The 16,039-nt window shown below is 36.2% G+C and overlaps 1 protein-coding gene across 2 annotated transcripts in view; it reads left to right on the forward strand.

Annotated features, from left to right (window-relative positions):
- Positions 1–16,039, forward strand: part of WDR36 (WD repeat domain 36) — a 52,021-nt gene that overhangs the window by 21,816 nt on the left and 14,166 nt on the right. For both annotated transcript variants that reach the window (XM_001369854.4, XM_007486597.3), the window contains exons 10-14: positions 2,159–2,224; positions 6,455–6,541; positions 10,903–11,057; positions 12,849–12,963; positions 14,040–14,205. In XM_001369854.4, coding sequence (XP_001369891.1) covers positions 2,159–2,224; positions 6,455–6,541; positions 10,903–11,057; positions 12,849–12,963; positions 14,040–14,205 — 589 coding nt within the window. The remainder of the gene's footprint in view (positions 1–2,158; positions 2,225–6,454; positions 6,542–10,902; positions 11,058–12,848; positions 12,964–14,039; positions 14,206–16,039) is intronic.

Consider the following 16,039-nt stretch of genomic DNA (forward strand, 5'->3'; position numbering starts at 1 on the left):
CTGGCCTCAGACACTTCCTAGCTGTGTGACCCTGGGCAAGTCACTTGACCCCCATTGCCTAACCCTTACCACTCTTCTGTCTTGGAACCAGTATACAGTATTGGTTCCAAGACAGAAGGTAAGGGTTAAAAAAAAAAGTTATAAATATCATCTTCCCATCTACTAATGTAAACAACTTAACCTTATTGAATCCCTTGCTTTCCCTTTTCTAGTTGTCTTTTTTATGTATTTTTTAAACCTATGAACCTCCCATTTCTCAGCCTGACTCAGGCTGAGAACCTGCCTCCCACAATCTGTTTTATAGGTCTATTATTCCAACGAGATTTAAAAAATTTTCTTCAAATTTTTTCCTTTTGATTTGATTTGATTGTTTATGTCTCATAGAGTCATTAGCTTCCTTGCCCAATTCAACATTTTATGGATTTATTTATTTTTATTTTTTTTAAACCCTTACCTTCCATCTTGGAATCAATACTGTGTATTGGCTCCAAGGCAGAAGAGTGGTAAGGGCTAGGCAATGGGGGTCAAGTGACTTGCCCAGGGTCACACAGCTGGGAAGTGTCTGAGGTCAGATTTGAACCTAGGACCTCCAGTCTTTAGGCCTGGTTCTCAATCCACTGAGCTACCCAGCTGCCCGCTAGATTTATTTTCTAAAGTGAGCTTTTATATTTCTTTTTCCATTTGACTAATTCTTCTTATTTAAGATATTGTTTTCTTCAATGAATTTTTATACATCTTGGGGTTTCATTTACCAAACTGTTAATTCTTTTTCCATGGTCTCTTATGTCACTTTCATTTCTTTTCCTAATTCTTTTATCTTTCTTATTTCAGTTTTAAAAATCCTTTTTGAATTCTTCAAAGAATTCTTTTGGGCCTGATACCAAATTTTGTTGTCCTCTTCTGAGTTTGTTTTGATCTTCCCAGTCGCTATAGTAATATTGTATGGTCAGGTACTTTTTTTGTTGTTTGGTTGTTTTCCCTGCCTATTTCTTTTTTCTTTTTCTTTTTTTTTAAACCCTTACCTTCTGTCTTGGAGTCCAAGGCAGAAGAGTGGTAAGGGCTAGGCAATGGGGGTCAAGTGACTTGCCCAGGGTCACACAGCTGGGAAGTGTCTGAGGTCAGATTTGAACCCAGGACCTCCTGGGAGGTCTCTAGGCCTGGCTCTCAATCCACTGAGCTACCCAGCTTCCCCCGTTCCCTGCCTATTTCTTAACTTTTAATTTTATGTTTAAAATTGGGCTCTCACACTAGGGTGAAGAGGGAACTGTTCCAAATTCCATGTTTTTCATGCTGCTGTTTTCACAGCTAATTCAGGGGACCTATAAATTTTCAGTTTTTCCAAAGGGGTATGATTTAAGGAGAGGCACTGCTCTCCTGGCTTGTATTTTGGTCTGTAATATTTCTATTCTATTCTATTTCTATTTCTATTTCTATTTCTGTTTCTATTCCTATTCCTATTCCTATTCCTATTCCTATTCCTATTCCTATTCCTATTCCTATTCCTATTCTGACTGGGATACCTGCTTCCCTGCTACCACAGGCTCCAGTGTGGTAGTATTCCTCCTCACTCTTGGACTGGGAACTTGTTCTGTGATATGCATTCTTATTTGGACAATGCAGAGTGGGCTCAGAGTTCAGGAAGTCAGTGCTGCTGATGCAGTTGTATCCAAAGCCTGTACTGGCTTGCTAGGGCAGGATCTGCTGCTGACTTTTTCTAGGGCTCCCTGTTGGCTTTCCTTAGACTAGGCTCTTTTGCTGCCTTGTACTGGCTCCTGCTTTGGCTAGCTTGTGTAGAGGGTTAGAGACTTGCTTCTTGCTTTACTGGGCTGCCTACAATAGACTGCTCCAATCTCATCATAGGGAGACAAAACTTTCCTGTGTCTAAAGTAGTGTCTTGGTCTGGAAAATCGTTCCATACTTTTGTTGGTTCTACTATTACAGAATTCATTTGAGGCATTATTTTAAGGTTGTTTGAAGAGGAGTTTGGGATAGTTCAGGCAAGTTCCTCCCTTACCCCTCATCTTGGCTTCTTATGATATTTATAAGACCAATTTCCTATAAAATTTTACATATTGGGCTTGGATTTTTTTGTATCTAACTTGATAATTTCTTTAATTCAAGTTGCCATTTGTAGCTTGACTTTTTTATGTTCTATTAGGTCATGATGGTACTTTGCAGTCATTTTCTACAGTTCATGAAAAATACAACAAGAGTTTGGGACATGGTAAGTTAAAATAAGTCAAGGTGAAAATTATTGTTCTGGAATTTAAAGTCATTTTGCTAACTTTCTGTTGCCCATGGGATATTGGAGAGTATAATTTATCCTCAATTTCAATTAGTCATTTGGTAAATGTTTGTTAAGCATCTAGTACACTAGGGTCCGTACCTGAGGATGCAAAGTATGAGGATATAAAAAATAATGAGAGTCTCTGCCTTGAATGAGCTCACAATTTAATGGGGGGGGGGGAGGTCCACAAAAACAAATATGTACCAACAAACTCTATAGGGTAAATAGGAAATAATTAAAAAAGGAAAGAAATGTAATGAAGCAGCCTTTCTACTTTCCAAGTATAACCCTTCTGTTTGTTCACATAATTGCATTCTGTTCTGTTTCCTCCAACAGACTGTCCCCTCTGAAACCCTCACTTGATTATTTCATCCTTGCTAACTCATATTCATATTTCTCTTTTTGCTTTTTGTAGCTAAACGTGTCAAAAAGGCTGTTTACAATAGGTGCCTCCAGTTCTCTCTCCAAAAGTTTCCTACAATCTTTTTGTTTCCAAATCCTCATTCTCTTTGACTTTTCTGTAGCCTTTGACAATGCTTATTACTCTCTTCTCTTTGATATTCTTACTGTTTCTAGGTTTTCAGGATACCACTCTCTTCTGGTTTTTCCTCCTATTTATATGATCTGTCTTTCCCTTTCTGCTTTACTAGAGCCTCCTCCAGACCATTCTCCCTAATTTTAGGGGTGCCTCAGGATTCTGTCTTGGGTCCTCTTTTCTCCCTCTGTACTACTCTACTAGTGATCTCTATAGCTCTCATGGATTTAACTACCATCTTTATTCTGATGATTCTCAAATCCAGCCTTTACAACTGTTAAGGGTAAATTTTAGGGTTGAGACTGAATATAATTTTAGTGGTTGCCAGGGATTTAAATTCTAAATCCCAATGAAATACTCAAGTCAGAATGGAATTTTATTATGGTTTATTTACAATAGAAGGAAGAAATTAAGAATGAATGAGGGAGAGAGAGAGAAAGGGGAAGATCTGCTCCAGCTTGGTCAAAGCCAGGGGAAGTTCAGAGGCTTCAGCCAGGGGCCTTCCCAGAAGATTAGATCTAGCTCGGCTTCCAGCCATGAGGCCTCCTTCAAGATGAGGGGCCTCCTTGGAGGCTAGTGCCTTCAGAAAGGGCCAAGGAAACAGGGAGTCAGCCTTAACCAAACTCACCATATGGACGTCTCAGGGAAACAGTCTGAGGTCCCACGATCCAGAGCTCCTCCAAGTGAATTACCACCGCCAAAGATCACCAAAGTCCCTCTCACAGGAAGTGAGGTGAAATATAAAGGAAGTTCTTTACATCATTTCCTGTCTTTCACATGTACCAATGGTGGCTTAAACTTGGCTTTGGACAGCCCAGGGGGATCAGTCAGTTCTGATTTGTCACTTGCTAGCACACATGGGTCATAGACCATCCTCCCCCACAGTTAATCCTTAAGTGGGGGGGTATACATTCCTGGTTGCTAGAATTTTAAAGACTAAGCAGTGTGGGGTAAATCTAAAATTCACACTGCCTTATATCGCTGCTGATTTCTAATCTTACCTCTCCAACTGCCTTTCATTCATCTCAAACTAAACAGCCATTAAACATCTTAAACTGATTATATCTGAATCTGAATTCATGTTCTTTCCCTCCAACCCTTCTTACCCCTTCATATCTTTCCTGTTACTGTGAAGGGCAACAATCCTCCTAGTCTTTTAGGCTCATAATCTAGGAATCATCTTGGAATACTCACTGTTTTTCATAGTCATTTTGTGGCCTAGTCCTTCTGATTTCACTTTTGTTACATTTCTCCAATATGTCCCTTTCTCTCTTCTGACACTGCTACCACTCTAGTGCAGGCCCTCATCACTTCACACTTTGATTACTTCAATAGGTTGCTAGTGTGTCTCCCTGCCTTGTCTCTCCCCACTCCATTCCATTTTCCATTTTGCCACTAAAGTAATTTTCCTAAAATGCAGATCTGATCATGTCACCCTGTGTGAATTTTAGATTTATTCCACCCTACTTAGTCTAACAATAAGGAATGTATATACCCCTACTTAAGGATTAAGTATTGAGACAAATGTCAAATAGGAAATAACTGACAGACCTCCTAGGCTGTCTGAAGTCAAGCTTAAGCTACCATTGGCACATGTGAGACTCAGGAAGGGATGTAAAAAAAAGTCTATATATTTGTGTCACTTCCTCTTGCTGCTCTTTTTTGCCAAGAGGTGGCTCTGGCTCTCTTTTCGCGGCAGAGACATGGCTAGGCGTCTGGGTATCTTGGTGTGCCTGCAGCTATTGTCTGGGTTTGGTGGTGAGTGTCCTGGGTGCGGTGACTGGGAGAAGCTCAGTAGTGGGGGGTCAGGTGATGTGTCTTCCCTGAACTCTCTCGGAGTATAGGCTGATTCTTTTTTCCCCCTTTACCTTTCCTAAAATGCTATCCTCTTAGGAGGCCTCTCATCTTGGAGGAGGCCTCGTGGCTGAGGTCTCTGAACTTCCCTTAGCTTAGATGAGGCTGGAAAATTCTCATACCTCTTTCTTTCTTCTTCTTCTTAATTCCTTCTCTCTCTATTAATTAAACCACCAAAAAATTCCCAAACTGACGAGTATTTTTATTGGGATTTGAATTAATCCCTGGCGACTAACTAAATTTATATTCAGTTAAAAAAACCCCTAAATTTACCCCTTACATCTGCCTGCTCCTCACCTCTAACTCAGTTGCCTTCAGGATCCAATACAAACTACTCTGACATTCAAAGTCCTTCTTATGCTAGCCCCCTCCTATCTTTCCAGTCTTCTTACACTTACCTGTATTACTCTGTAATACATATTCTTCAATGTAGTGACACTTGGCTGTTCCATGAACATGGAACAGACTCTCTGGTATCTCTCAGCTCTGGGCATTTTCTCTGTTCTCCATGCCTGTAATATTCTCTCTCCTCCACTCTGACTACTGACTTCCCCAGTTTCCTTTAATTCCCAGTTAAAAATTTCACTTTCTATATGAAGTCATTCTTAAGTCATCCTAGTTCCTGTGATTTCTGTCATAATTGTTTTCTTCTTATTCTGTATATAGCTTGATATATGTTTGCATATTATCTCTTTCATTAGATTGTAAGTTCTTTGAGGGCAGGGAATATCTTTTGCTTTTTTTCTGGATCTGTAATGCTTAGCACAGTGCCTGTCACATAGTAGGAGCTTTGTTCTGATTGAATTGAACTAGGAGATGGTTTTTAAATTGGAACTTAATTGGTCTTCTTTTAAGAACCAGGGAAGTTAGTAGTTTCAGTGGAGGAGGGAGAACATTCCATATTTGGGATGACCAGAGAGAATCCTTGGAGTTGAGAGATGGAATTATTCATGGAATTGCCAGGAAGTCAGTTTCACTGAATTAGAGTATATGGTGGGTCTACTGTAGATATGAGTAACATGAAAATAGGTTTTGAACAATGATGCATGAACTGCAGGGGGAGGGGATCATGAATCATGTAACTGTGGAAAAATATGCCAAATATTTAAAAAAAAAAAGAGTATATGGTGGGGAGTAAGGTATAAGAAGACTGCAAACTTTGGAGGTGGCTAGGTTAAAGACTCAATGGGCAGCCACTGTAGTTTGAGTAGAGTAGTGACATAATTGAACATATAATCTAGTTTTACAAGTTTTGTTTCTTCTATTCCTTAATGAAATTGATAAATTCTAGTAGAGAGGATTAGTTACAGTTTGATTGAAGAGGTCACTACTTCTAAGATTAAGATCATAGAATCTCATTGTTGGACCTCATAAATCATTGGTCCAATCCCATCATTTTACAAATAAAAAAAACTTCAGAGAGATGAAGTGACTTACTTGAGGTTTCAGAGCTGGTTTAGCTCAGAACCTGAAGTAGAACCTGCAGGCTCACATCTTCATCTCTTGTCCTTTCTATAATACTACTCTGCTTTTTTCAATCTTGAAATATTTTGCAAATGTGAGTCATTAGTTCTATAGGAATACATATGTTAACATGAGCTGTAATGTCAATATTGATCCTTGTCAGTGTTTCTTATCCACAATGTTCCTGACCTGTATTGTTACATATAAAGTAAACTTGCTGTATTGTATAAACTATATTGTTTTAAAATGAAGATAAATGTCTTTTATTCAAGTTTATCATTGAGAGATTCATTGATTTTCTTTTTTTTTTCTAGGAATGACAAATAAAAAGCAAGCCAAACGTAAAGGCATTAAGAATTGTGAGTCAATGAGACTTCCACCCATAACAGTATTTGTAGCAGGTAACTTTAATGTACTGTTTGAAAAAGTTTAACTTTTTTCTATTTTCACTTGCTACTGATTTGCTGTTTCCCTACCCATATCCTCTTTCCACAAATTACATTATAAAAAAATGCTTAGTAGTGATTGGAATTAAGGCATCTTTAAAATGAATACTATTTTTTTGAGAATCTTCAAAAACCTTAAATCTCCCCTTTTATAGGACATGTAACTTACCTGTACTCATATAGTGACAGTGTTGAAACCAGTAGGTTGTTAGTTCTCATGGATTTTTTTTTAACATTTTTTGTTTCAGAATTGATACTAAATTTCATTTCTAATGCAGAAGAGTGGGTAAGGACTAGGTAATTGAAGTCAAGTGACTTGGCTGAGATCATACAGCTAGGAAGTGAGCTAAGCCAGTCTCTAGGCCTGGCTCTCTATCCACTGCGCCACCTAGCTGCTGGTCTCACTAAGTGTTTCAAAATCAAAATTTAAATTCCAACAGTTTAATAGCATATACTTAATATTTTTTGAGTTGTTTGTTTTTTCATCTTTTCTGGTTATTAACAATTAGAGTTTTTCTTGTTGTTTTTCTTTTCTTTTCTTTTCTTTTCCTCTTTTGTAGCATACCTAAGAGCTATATATTCAAAATGGCTAAAATCCAAAATTAAAATCAGTTATATAAATAATTCTTAGAAACATAATATTGGAAGTTATAAAGCTCATATTATTAAGGTACCTGGGTTCCAAACATGCCCCTGATACTTAATAACCATAGGATTGTGGGGAAATAATTTAATTTATTTAAGCCTCAGCATTTTTATTTATAAAGTAAGTGTGATAATACTTGTATTAGCTTACTTTACAGGGTTGTTGAGAAGAAAATGCCATGTAAACCTTAAAGTACTATAGAGATAGGAATTATTATTTTTTAGACCCTTACCTTCTGCTTTAGGATCAATATTATTATTGATATTATATATTAGTTCCAAGGCTGAGCGTTCTAAGAGCTAGGCAATGGGGATTAAGTGACTTGCCCAGGGTCACACAGCTAGGAAGTGTCTGAGGCCAGATTTGAACCTAGGATCTCCTGTCTTTAGGGCTGGCTTTCAATCCACTGAGCTACCTAGTTGCTCTCAGAGATAGGAATTATTAATGAGATTTGATCTATTTTAGGAGTAATACTGTATATTCATAATGAATGCAGTTGTTTGAAATTATTTTAGTTGATAATGATAGAAGAGAAATGTATATGTCCTCTTTATTCCTGGTTTTCCTTTGGTGTAGTAGTTTCTTGTTAATTTCTTTCAGCCTTGTAAATATCTTTTTAAAAACATGCACCCAGGAAAGCATAGTTCTTCACTTTAACACCCCCCCCCCCCCCCCCCGCCAAATACTGTATTTGATTATCTTTCCCACCTTTAAAATCCTTTTGTGCCAAGAGTAATTTAAAAATATAAGTAATATTGCAATTTCCCTGAATTTTGTGAAATCTAAGAATATTAAACTCATCATAAAAGAATATGGAGAGAAGTACAAGTTAAATCTTTCAGATAATTAAAAAGCTATTCAAACTTTGTATCTTTAAGGTAAAAATTCAGACTCTCCTATTCTAGAAAACCTGTAAAATTCTTAATAATTTTTTTTCTGGTAATATCTATATTGGTACTTGCAAATATCTATGATAGTAGGAGAGAGACCATTTAAATATATAGATAAATTGAGGCCTTAGTTTTATTTAGAAGTTTATATCTTCCAACTTGATAAAACTATAAGTAACTTAAGTCTAATTTCACCTTTGCTTTTCATGTATCTATTCTTTAGTAGAATTTTTTTCAACAGTAGATTGATTCATTTTACTAAAATGAAAGAAGCATGTAGATTCACAGATCAGATGAAAATTCCTTTTTTCAAAATTTCAAAATAACATAAAAACAAAAGCATGGATCATAAAATAGTCTTGAATGAAGAATGAAGGAATGAAGAAAATAAGAACCAGAAAAGTAGTAACAGAAGAAAGCTGCTTTCTTTCTATGTCAAGATCAGAATTTCTTAACCTAAAGTTTTTGTGAACTTTTTTTTTTTAAACCCTTACCTTCCGTTTTGGAGTCAATACTGTGTATTGACTCCAAGGCAGAAGAGTGGTAAGGGCTAGGCAATGGGGGTTAAGTGACTTGCCCAAGGTCACACAGCTAGGAAGTGGCTGAGGCCAGATTTGAATTTTGTGAACTTTTTAAAAAAAGCATTTTGATAAATTCATTTCAATATATTTGTTTTTTCCTGTGTATTTTATTAATTAAAAACTTTATTCTGAAGAGTCCATAGGCTTCTCCCCAGACTGTCAGATGAGTCCAGACCGCATACAGAATATGTTCACAAAAAAGTTAAAAACCTCTCCCCTACATCCTGAGGATGTTGTACAAGAAATAAGAGGGAGTAAAACACATAACAGATAGTGTTGTTTATTTTTTCTTTCATGGAAAAAAATATGAATTGAATCTGGGAAGACACTTAAGATCTTGCCTATTTTGATCAGTGTTTTGATGCCTCTGATTTTATTGATAGATATCCACGATGATGAATCTATGGCACATGTGCCAAAGACAGCATACAGAGACCTCTCTGTCAGCATGGGGAGGGGGGGCATCCCCTGTAGAGTTGCTCCCTTTTTCCTCTCTACTGTTTTTCCCTGCCCTTCTGCACTTACTCCCTCCTCTAAGCAAAGTGCTCAGGCTGTGCCCCTCCCTTTCTCCTACCCCTGTCTAGGACTAAGGGCTCCAGGGGTGGGGGTGGGGGATCTCCTCCCCCAACACTGGGGCTAGCCCCATCCCCTAAAAGATCTCCACTTTCTTCCTTCCCTGCCAGGTGCCAGTTTGTGCAGTGACTCCACCCCCAAAAGCTAACTGTACTCCCTCTGTCCTGTTGCTCCCACCCCCATGTGGGTTGCAGCTTAATTAGCAGGTGGGGCTGGGTGCAGGGGCAGGTCTCCATGACTGCAGGAGGTGACTTCCCCAGGCTCTAGCTGACTGGAAGCCTGGCCCCTGCACCCTCCAATGCAGGGGGCAGGGCATGGGCAAGCAGCCTGGGGAGATGGGGCCTGGCATGGGATCCCTAAAAGGTTTGCCATCACTGACATAGCTACCGATTCCTTTGATACAAATTTGAAGTAACTTTTTCATAGCTTATCCTTTGTGATTCTTGTTCATATTTCCTTATACCTTTTCTTTATGTTTAATCCCTTTCTATTTTTATAGCAGTTTCAAGAAAGAAGAATGACAGGGGATAGGTAGTTGGGGTTAAGTGAGTTGCCCAGAGTCACACAGCTAGGAAGTATCGGAGACCAACTTTGATCCCAGGTCCTCCCAACTCTAGGCCTGGCTCTCTATCCACTGTCCTATGTAGCTGCCCCTTCTCATACCTTTTCCGTATAGGCTATCCTATTTGCTACAGACCATTCATTTTTTTTTCCTTTTTAGCTATGTCACACAATTTATTTGTCTGTTGTCTCTCATTCTTGATAAATTCTCCTTAAGAACCAAATTATGACAACAGATAACAAGCATATGTTGTAAAAGAAATATATAACCTACTGAAGAACCCTGTGCCCACGCATCTGTAGTGCTAGTTTGGCCTTCCTCTGTAAAAATCATTTTTTATATGTAATATTAACTTTTTCTGCCTTAATGAATTCTTGAACCAAAATTGGATGAAATTTATAAACAATTCAAGACAAAAAAAATAAGTTCTTCTGATCATAGTAAGTTTTTATCATTGATAACATGTTTCGGCATTCTTTATATCTTCCACATACTTTTCTCTTGCTTTTTGGGTTATTTGTCATTTTAATACTTTAGTGTATGGCATTTCATGTTTTGCAATGATGACAACACTAGAAAATATTTATATTAATGAAGATGGGTTCTTGGAACTACAGGTAATAATTTGGGATTGTTGAACTCCCTGGATTATTAAATGGAATCCGTTACCATTTTCTTTCTCATCAATCTGCAGCATTTGTCAAAGATATATAAGCCGACTGGTAGACTGATTTGATAAGCTACTTGCTTAGGTACATGCCATAATCTGAGTAATACGTATTTTTCATCCACTTTGCTGGTTGTATCTTTAATGCTTATTTGTTGGTATTGTTTTAGTTTTTTTTAATCCTTTTTTTAACAGTGCTTAGCATAATACCTGACTCATTTCTTGATTGATTTTGCCCCACAAATTAGTACCTAATTAGAATGAAGAATGTAGCAAAGATAAATTATTGGCTTTAGTCCTTGCCTTCTGAAAAAACTGATTTAAGAAATTTTCTAAGTTTTTTTGAAGAAATATTTCAGGAGATTGCCCATATGATAATGTGTGAATTGTGTTTCAGAGAATGCTCGTGAGAGTGACTGGGATGGAATTATTGCTTGCCATCAAGGAAGATTTTCCTGTTCAACCTGGAATTACCAAAAGTCTACCATGGGAGCTTATTTTCTAAAACCAGAAAATTGGAAAAAAGATAAACAACATAACACAACTGCAACAGTAAGTGAACTTTTTTGGAGGGAAATTTGCATTAGCTGTTATTGTTTTTGTTGTCATATTATAAAGTATTACAAGTATATAATCACATCTTTTGCAGTAAAATGACTCTCCTTTTAGTGAAAGAGACCTTTAAATAAAAATCAGTCAATAGGAGACAGCTAGGTGGCTTAATGGATTGAGAATCAGGCTTAGAGACAAGAGGTCTTGTGTTCAGATTGGACCTCAGACACTTTGTAGTTCTTGCCTCTGGGCAAGTCACTTAATCCCATTTGCCTGGCCCTTACCACTTTTTTGCCTTGGGACCAACATATAGTATTGATTCTAAAATGGAAGGTAAGTATTTTTAAAAAATCAGTAAGTATTTATTAAAACACTTGTTATGTGCCACATACTGTGTTTAGATTCTGAGTATACAAAAAACAAAAAAATTAAGCAATCTCTACACTTGGAGTTTTAATGACATATACATATATCAAGTTTGTATAGAATCAACATATGAGCAATAAATATAAAAATAAACAATGTAGTTAAAGAGAAGGTTGCCAATTATGGAGAGAGGACAGTAGCAGTAAAAATAATTTGATATTACTTTTAAGTGATATAAAGCCCCTGTTAACCAAATGTTAATATCATTTGAAATGTTTTTGTTATTTAATTTTCCAGTTACCTTAGACCAAAACAGAAGACCTTTCCTATGGAAGTTGTTTCTAAAACCTAAATGTATATTTTGCCACTTAAGTCATATCTTCATATTATACTGTGTACTTAATTTTTTTTATAATTAAAGCACTCAATTTCTCTGAGGCATGATCAGCTTTCTTTAAGGTGGGTGAGGGAAATTTATGAATTTCTATTGACAGAAAGACAGGGCTATTTCTATTTCATAATATACAATAGGGTGACTGTTAATAGTTATATACATTTCTTTCAATATAATTGGTTTTCTTCCTTCTATCATGAGGGTGTTGTGTCAGAAATAAGAGGGAATAAAGAATGTAACACTTTTAGTAACAATTTTGTTTCTCAAGACAGATTGCATTGTAAGAACTGAGGGCCTTGTTAAGGACTGGCAAATAAATTAGAAAATTATTTGGGAGGCATTGGAGAGGCACTAAAGATTTTTGAACAAAAGAGTGACATGACCAGATGTATTCATGAGAATATCAGTGTAGATAGATGGTAAAGAATGTCCTACTGGGGTGAGGGCCTTGAGAAAAAAGAGGAAGGAGACAATCATGAGATACGATATAGAGTTGAAACGATTAGAATTTGGATAATCTTTTGAGAGAATGTCAAACGGAAAGAACATTAAAACAATATGAAAAACATATGACTCCATGCCTCATGGAGGATGGAGACTTGAAAAGAAGCTATTAATATATGGCAATTAGGAAGTAATTGTTGATCTTTGAGAATAGTTTCAAAAGATTCAAGCTAGAAGCCAGATTGCAGGATGTTGAAGGAGGATGAGTAGATAGTGAAGCAAGGGAGACATTAGCTTTATATATATATATATATCGCGCACACACAGTAGGCATAACTTACTAAGTTTTTGAATAATAAATTAATTAAAAGTTGGGATGGCTTTGAAGGAAATAGATAAGGAAACTGAGACGTAGGCTGGGGATTTTTTTCCATGTTGAAAAGACTTGTGTTAGCATGATTCCCAACTTGGGTTTTCTAACCCCCAATTCCATTGTTTCTACTTATTAACTTCTCAAGGATCCTTGACTACAACAGTTGTTAATTACCATGCACTTATATATTTCTTTTTTATAATTTTCTCCAAAGGCTGTAGACATAACCCCTTGTGGAAATTTTGCTGTAATTGGTCTTACATCAGGAAATGTTGATGTCTACAATATGCAGTCTGGTATGCATCGAGGTTCATTTGGAATCAAAAAAGGTAACTTATTTTCAAATTCAAAGGTAACAAATTTTCAAAAATTAAATTTTCAAGTTGATAAGGTAGGGTTTTGTTTTGTTTTTTAACTGAATCTGTGATGGGATTGTTATGGAATTGGTGTACTAATATGAATGAATAAAAATATAGGCCTTTTTAGTCAAAAATAGAAATTAGAGCTTAGGGAATACAGATTCAAATAATTGTGAAATTGTATTTTTTTACTTTTTAAAAGTATACAGTCTTGGCTTAGACTGAAGGCTAACTTGACTTTTCCTAAGTTATAATGTACTCCTTGAGTATTCCCAGCTGTGTGACCCAGGGCAAGTCATCTAACCCTCATTGCCTAACCCTTACCACTCTTCTGCCTTGGAACCAATACATAGTATTGGTTCCTTACCCTTACCTTCTGCCTTATTGATTCCAAGGCAGAAGGTAAGGGTTTAAGGGAAAAAAAAGAAGTAGTGGATTCCACCTCACTGGAGGTCTTAAAGCAAAGTCTAACCTTGTAAATTACCCTATAAAGGAGAATCTTGTCAGGTACCTCTTGGATTAGTTGGCCTCTCAGATTTCTTTCAATTCTTTTGAGAGTCTAATCTTTTTGATTTAGTTTGATTTTTAAATCTCTTCCAGTTTTTGATGTCACAATATTCAAATAGAGTGAAATGATTAACACATTTAGAAAGTTCATATTTTGTGGAGTTCAAGTTTCAGAAAACAAATTTGTTTTTATTGTAATATCTTGTGCTAATCTTTGGAATTATCTTTGTGGAATCATGAACTTTAGTAATAATAATAACAATAGCAATCACTACTTTATTAATGAGATTCATGTCTGCTTTCTTAAAAATATTTTGTCATGATAAAAACACATGGAATAGTGATTTCTGTTAACTTTATTTTCTTTAAAAATGGAGTTAGTAATAGGTGTTCAGTAATGTTATTGAATGAATGAGCTTTTTCTGTGACAATTTTTTACCTCTAAACTTATGAAACGCTGCTAACGTGTGTATGTATACATACATCTATATATATGTGTGTGTGTATGAAATGAATTTTATTTTGCATTTGCTTTAAAGCCCATGAAGGTGCTGTTAGAGGAGTAGCAGTAGATGGATTAAACCAGTTAACAATTACAGCTGGTAGTGAAGGATTACTCAAATTCTGGAATTTTAAGACTAAAATGTTAATTCACACTACAATCCTAAATTCATCTCCAAGCATCATGCTGCTACATAGAGAAAGGTGAGTCTTTTTTTTTTTTTAACTCCTACCTTCTATCTTAACATCAATTCTATGTATTGGCTTTAAGGCAGAAGAGTGGTTAGGATTAGGCAATGGGGTTCAAGTGACTTGCAGGGTCACACAGCTTGGAAGTGCAGGTGAGCCTTTTTTAACTTTAAAACTTAGACCACAGATTCTTTAAGGATAAGAATTATATAGGTTTAACTCAGAGTGCTTAAGTCAGAACCATGTGTAGAAAGCATCTTGAAATACTTATGATGTTACTTTTAAATAAAGTATTCCATCTACTTTTTGCAGAAATTACTGATTATGTCTCTTAATTTATATGTATAATATACCTCTCAATTTACTTTTAAAAAATCGTGTAAGCTCATGAGTATGTATGCAGATCATATGGAACTATTATTTTTCATTTTTCCTACATTAAGCCTCCATATAGAGGATTCAGTTCTCTTCATCCTCTCCTATTAATTAACTTCAGGGATTCTCTATTTATTACTGCTCTGTTTGATGTTCAACACAATTCATAACCCAGTTCCAAACCTATTATTTTTAATATACCTTATTCCCTTTCATTCACATTGAGTTTATTGGTCCTTTTAAAGGTTACTCAATCTCCTGCTTTTATGCTTTTACCCATGCCAGTTTTGTACTCCTTCCTATTCTCTTGTTCTCAGAATCCTTATTTTACTTCAAGTTTTAGCTCATTTTTTACCTTCTATCTAAAGTTTCTCTACCCATGGCTTTTACAAATTACCTTGTATCTACTTTTGGATATGCCTTCATTGAAGATACACCCAAATTATGTTTAGATGATTCAAAGATTTTTTTTTTTATAGATGTTGGTAGATTGTAAAGTTCTCTGTCACCTATTTTTCAGGGTTCACATGGTCTGAGATTTTTTGCATGTCTTTAGTATCTTTCCTTATGTTAGATCACTTCTATATTTAGTTACTTAGTGCCTTAACAATCTCGTCACCTGGATTCTGTTGAAGGGGAAGGGAAGGAACAAGGCATTCATGTAGCACCAGCTTTGGTCTAGATGCTGTGCTAAGCACTTTTTCATTTGATCCTCACAATAACTGTGAGGCAGATGCCATTAGTAGCCTATTTTACAGTTGAGAAAACTTGAAACCATATATAGGCTAAGTGATTTGCCTGGGGTTATATAGCTAGTGAGTGTCTACATTGAATTTAAACTCAAGACTTCCTGACTCAAGACTCAGAACTCTATTTACTGCACTACTGCTGCAACTATGTTGACCTAGTAAAAAACTAAATGGCAGGTTGTATAAATCTACAGCATCTTTGAAAACAAACATCTCTTACTGAGCATTTAAAGAACAACTTAGCTCAATAGGAAGAGGTTTATCCCAAGCCTACTGGCTGATAGAGAATTACTTTGGCCATGATAGTCTATTAAACAGAAAATATAAAGCGATTCTTGTCCTATTCCTTTTCTTTTTTTTTAAACCCTTATTTTCTGTCTTAGTAACAATTCTAAAATAGGAATTCTAGACTTGCTTTGGTTCTAGACTACAAGGTCTAGGCAAATGTGGTTAAGTGACTTGCTCAGAGTAACCCATATAGGAAGTATCTGAGTCTACATTTGAACCCAGGTCTTCCCAACTCCAGGCCTGGCTCTCTATTGTGCCTGTTGGTTGCCCCTTTCAGTCCTGTTCTTCATATTTGAATAGTGGTAAGTGGAGTGGCAGGAGTTAGTAACAACCAATAGGTCTGTCTATTATTGGAGGAACTAAATTCCATTAATTGTTAACTTGGTTTTTATGAATGAAACTAGGAAAGAAGTTGAAGTTAAATGGAAGGACAGCTG

The sequence above is a fragment of the Monodelphis domestica genome, chromosome 3, assembly GCF_027887165.1.
Source record: "Monodelphis domestica isolate mMonDom1 chromosome 3, mMonDom1.pri, whole genome shotgun sequence".
In the NCBI taxonomy this organism is placed as follows: Eukaryota; Metazoa; Chordata; class Mammalia; order Didelphimorphia; family Didelphidae; genus Monodelphis; species Monodelphis domestica.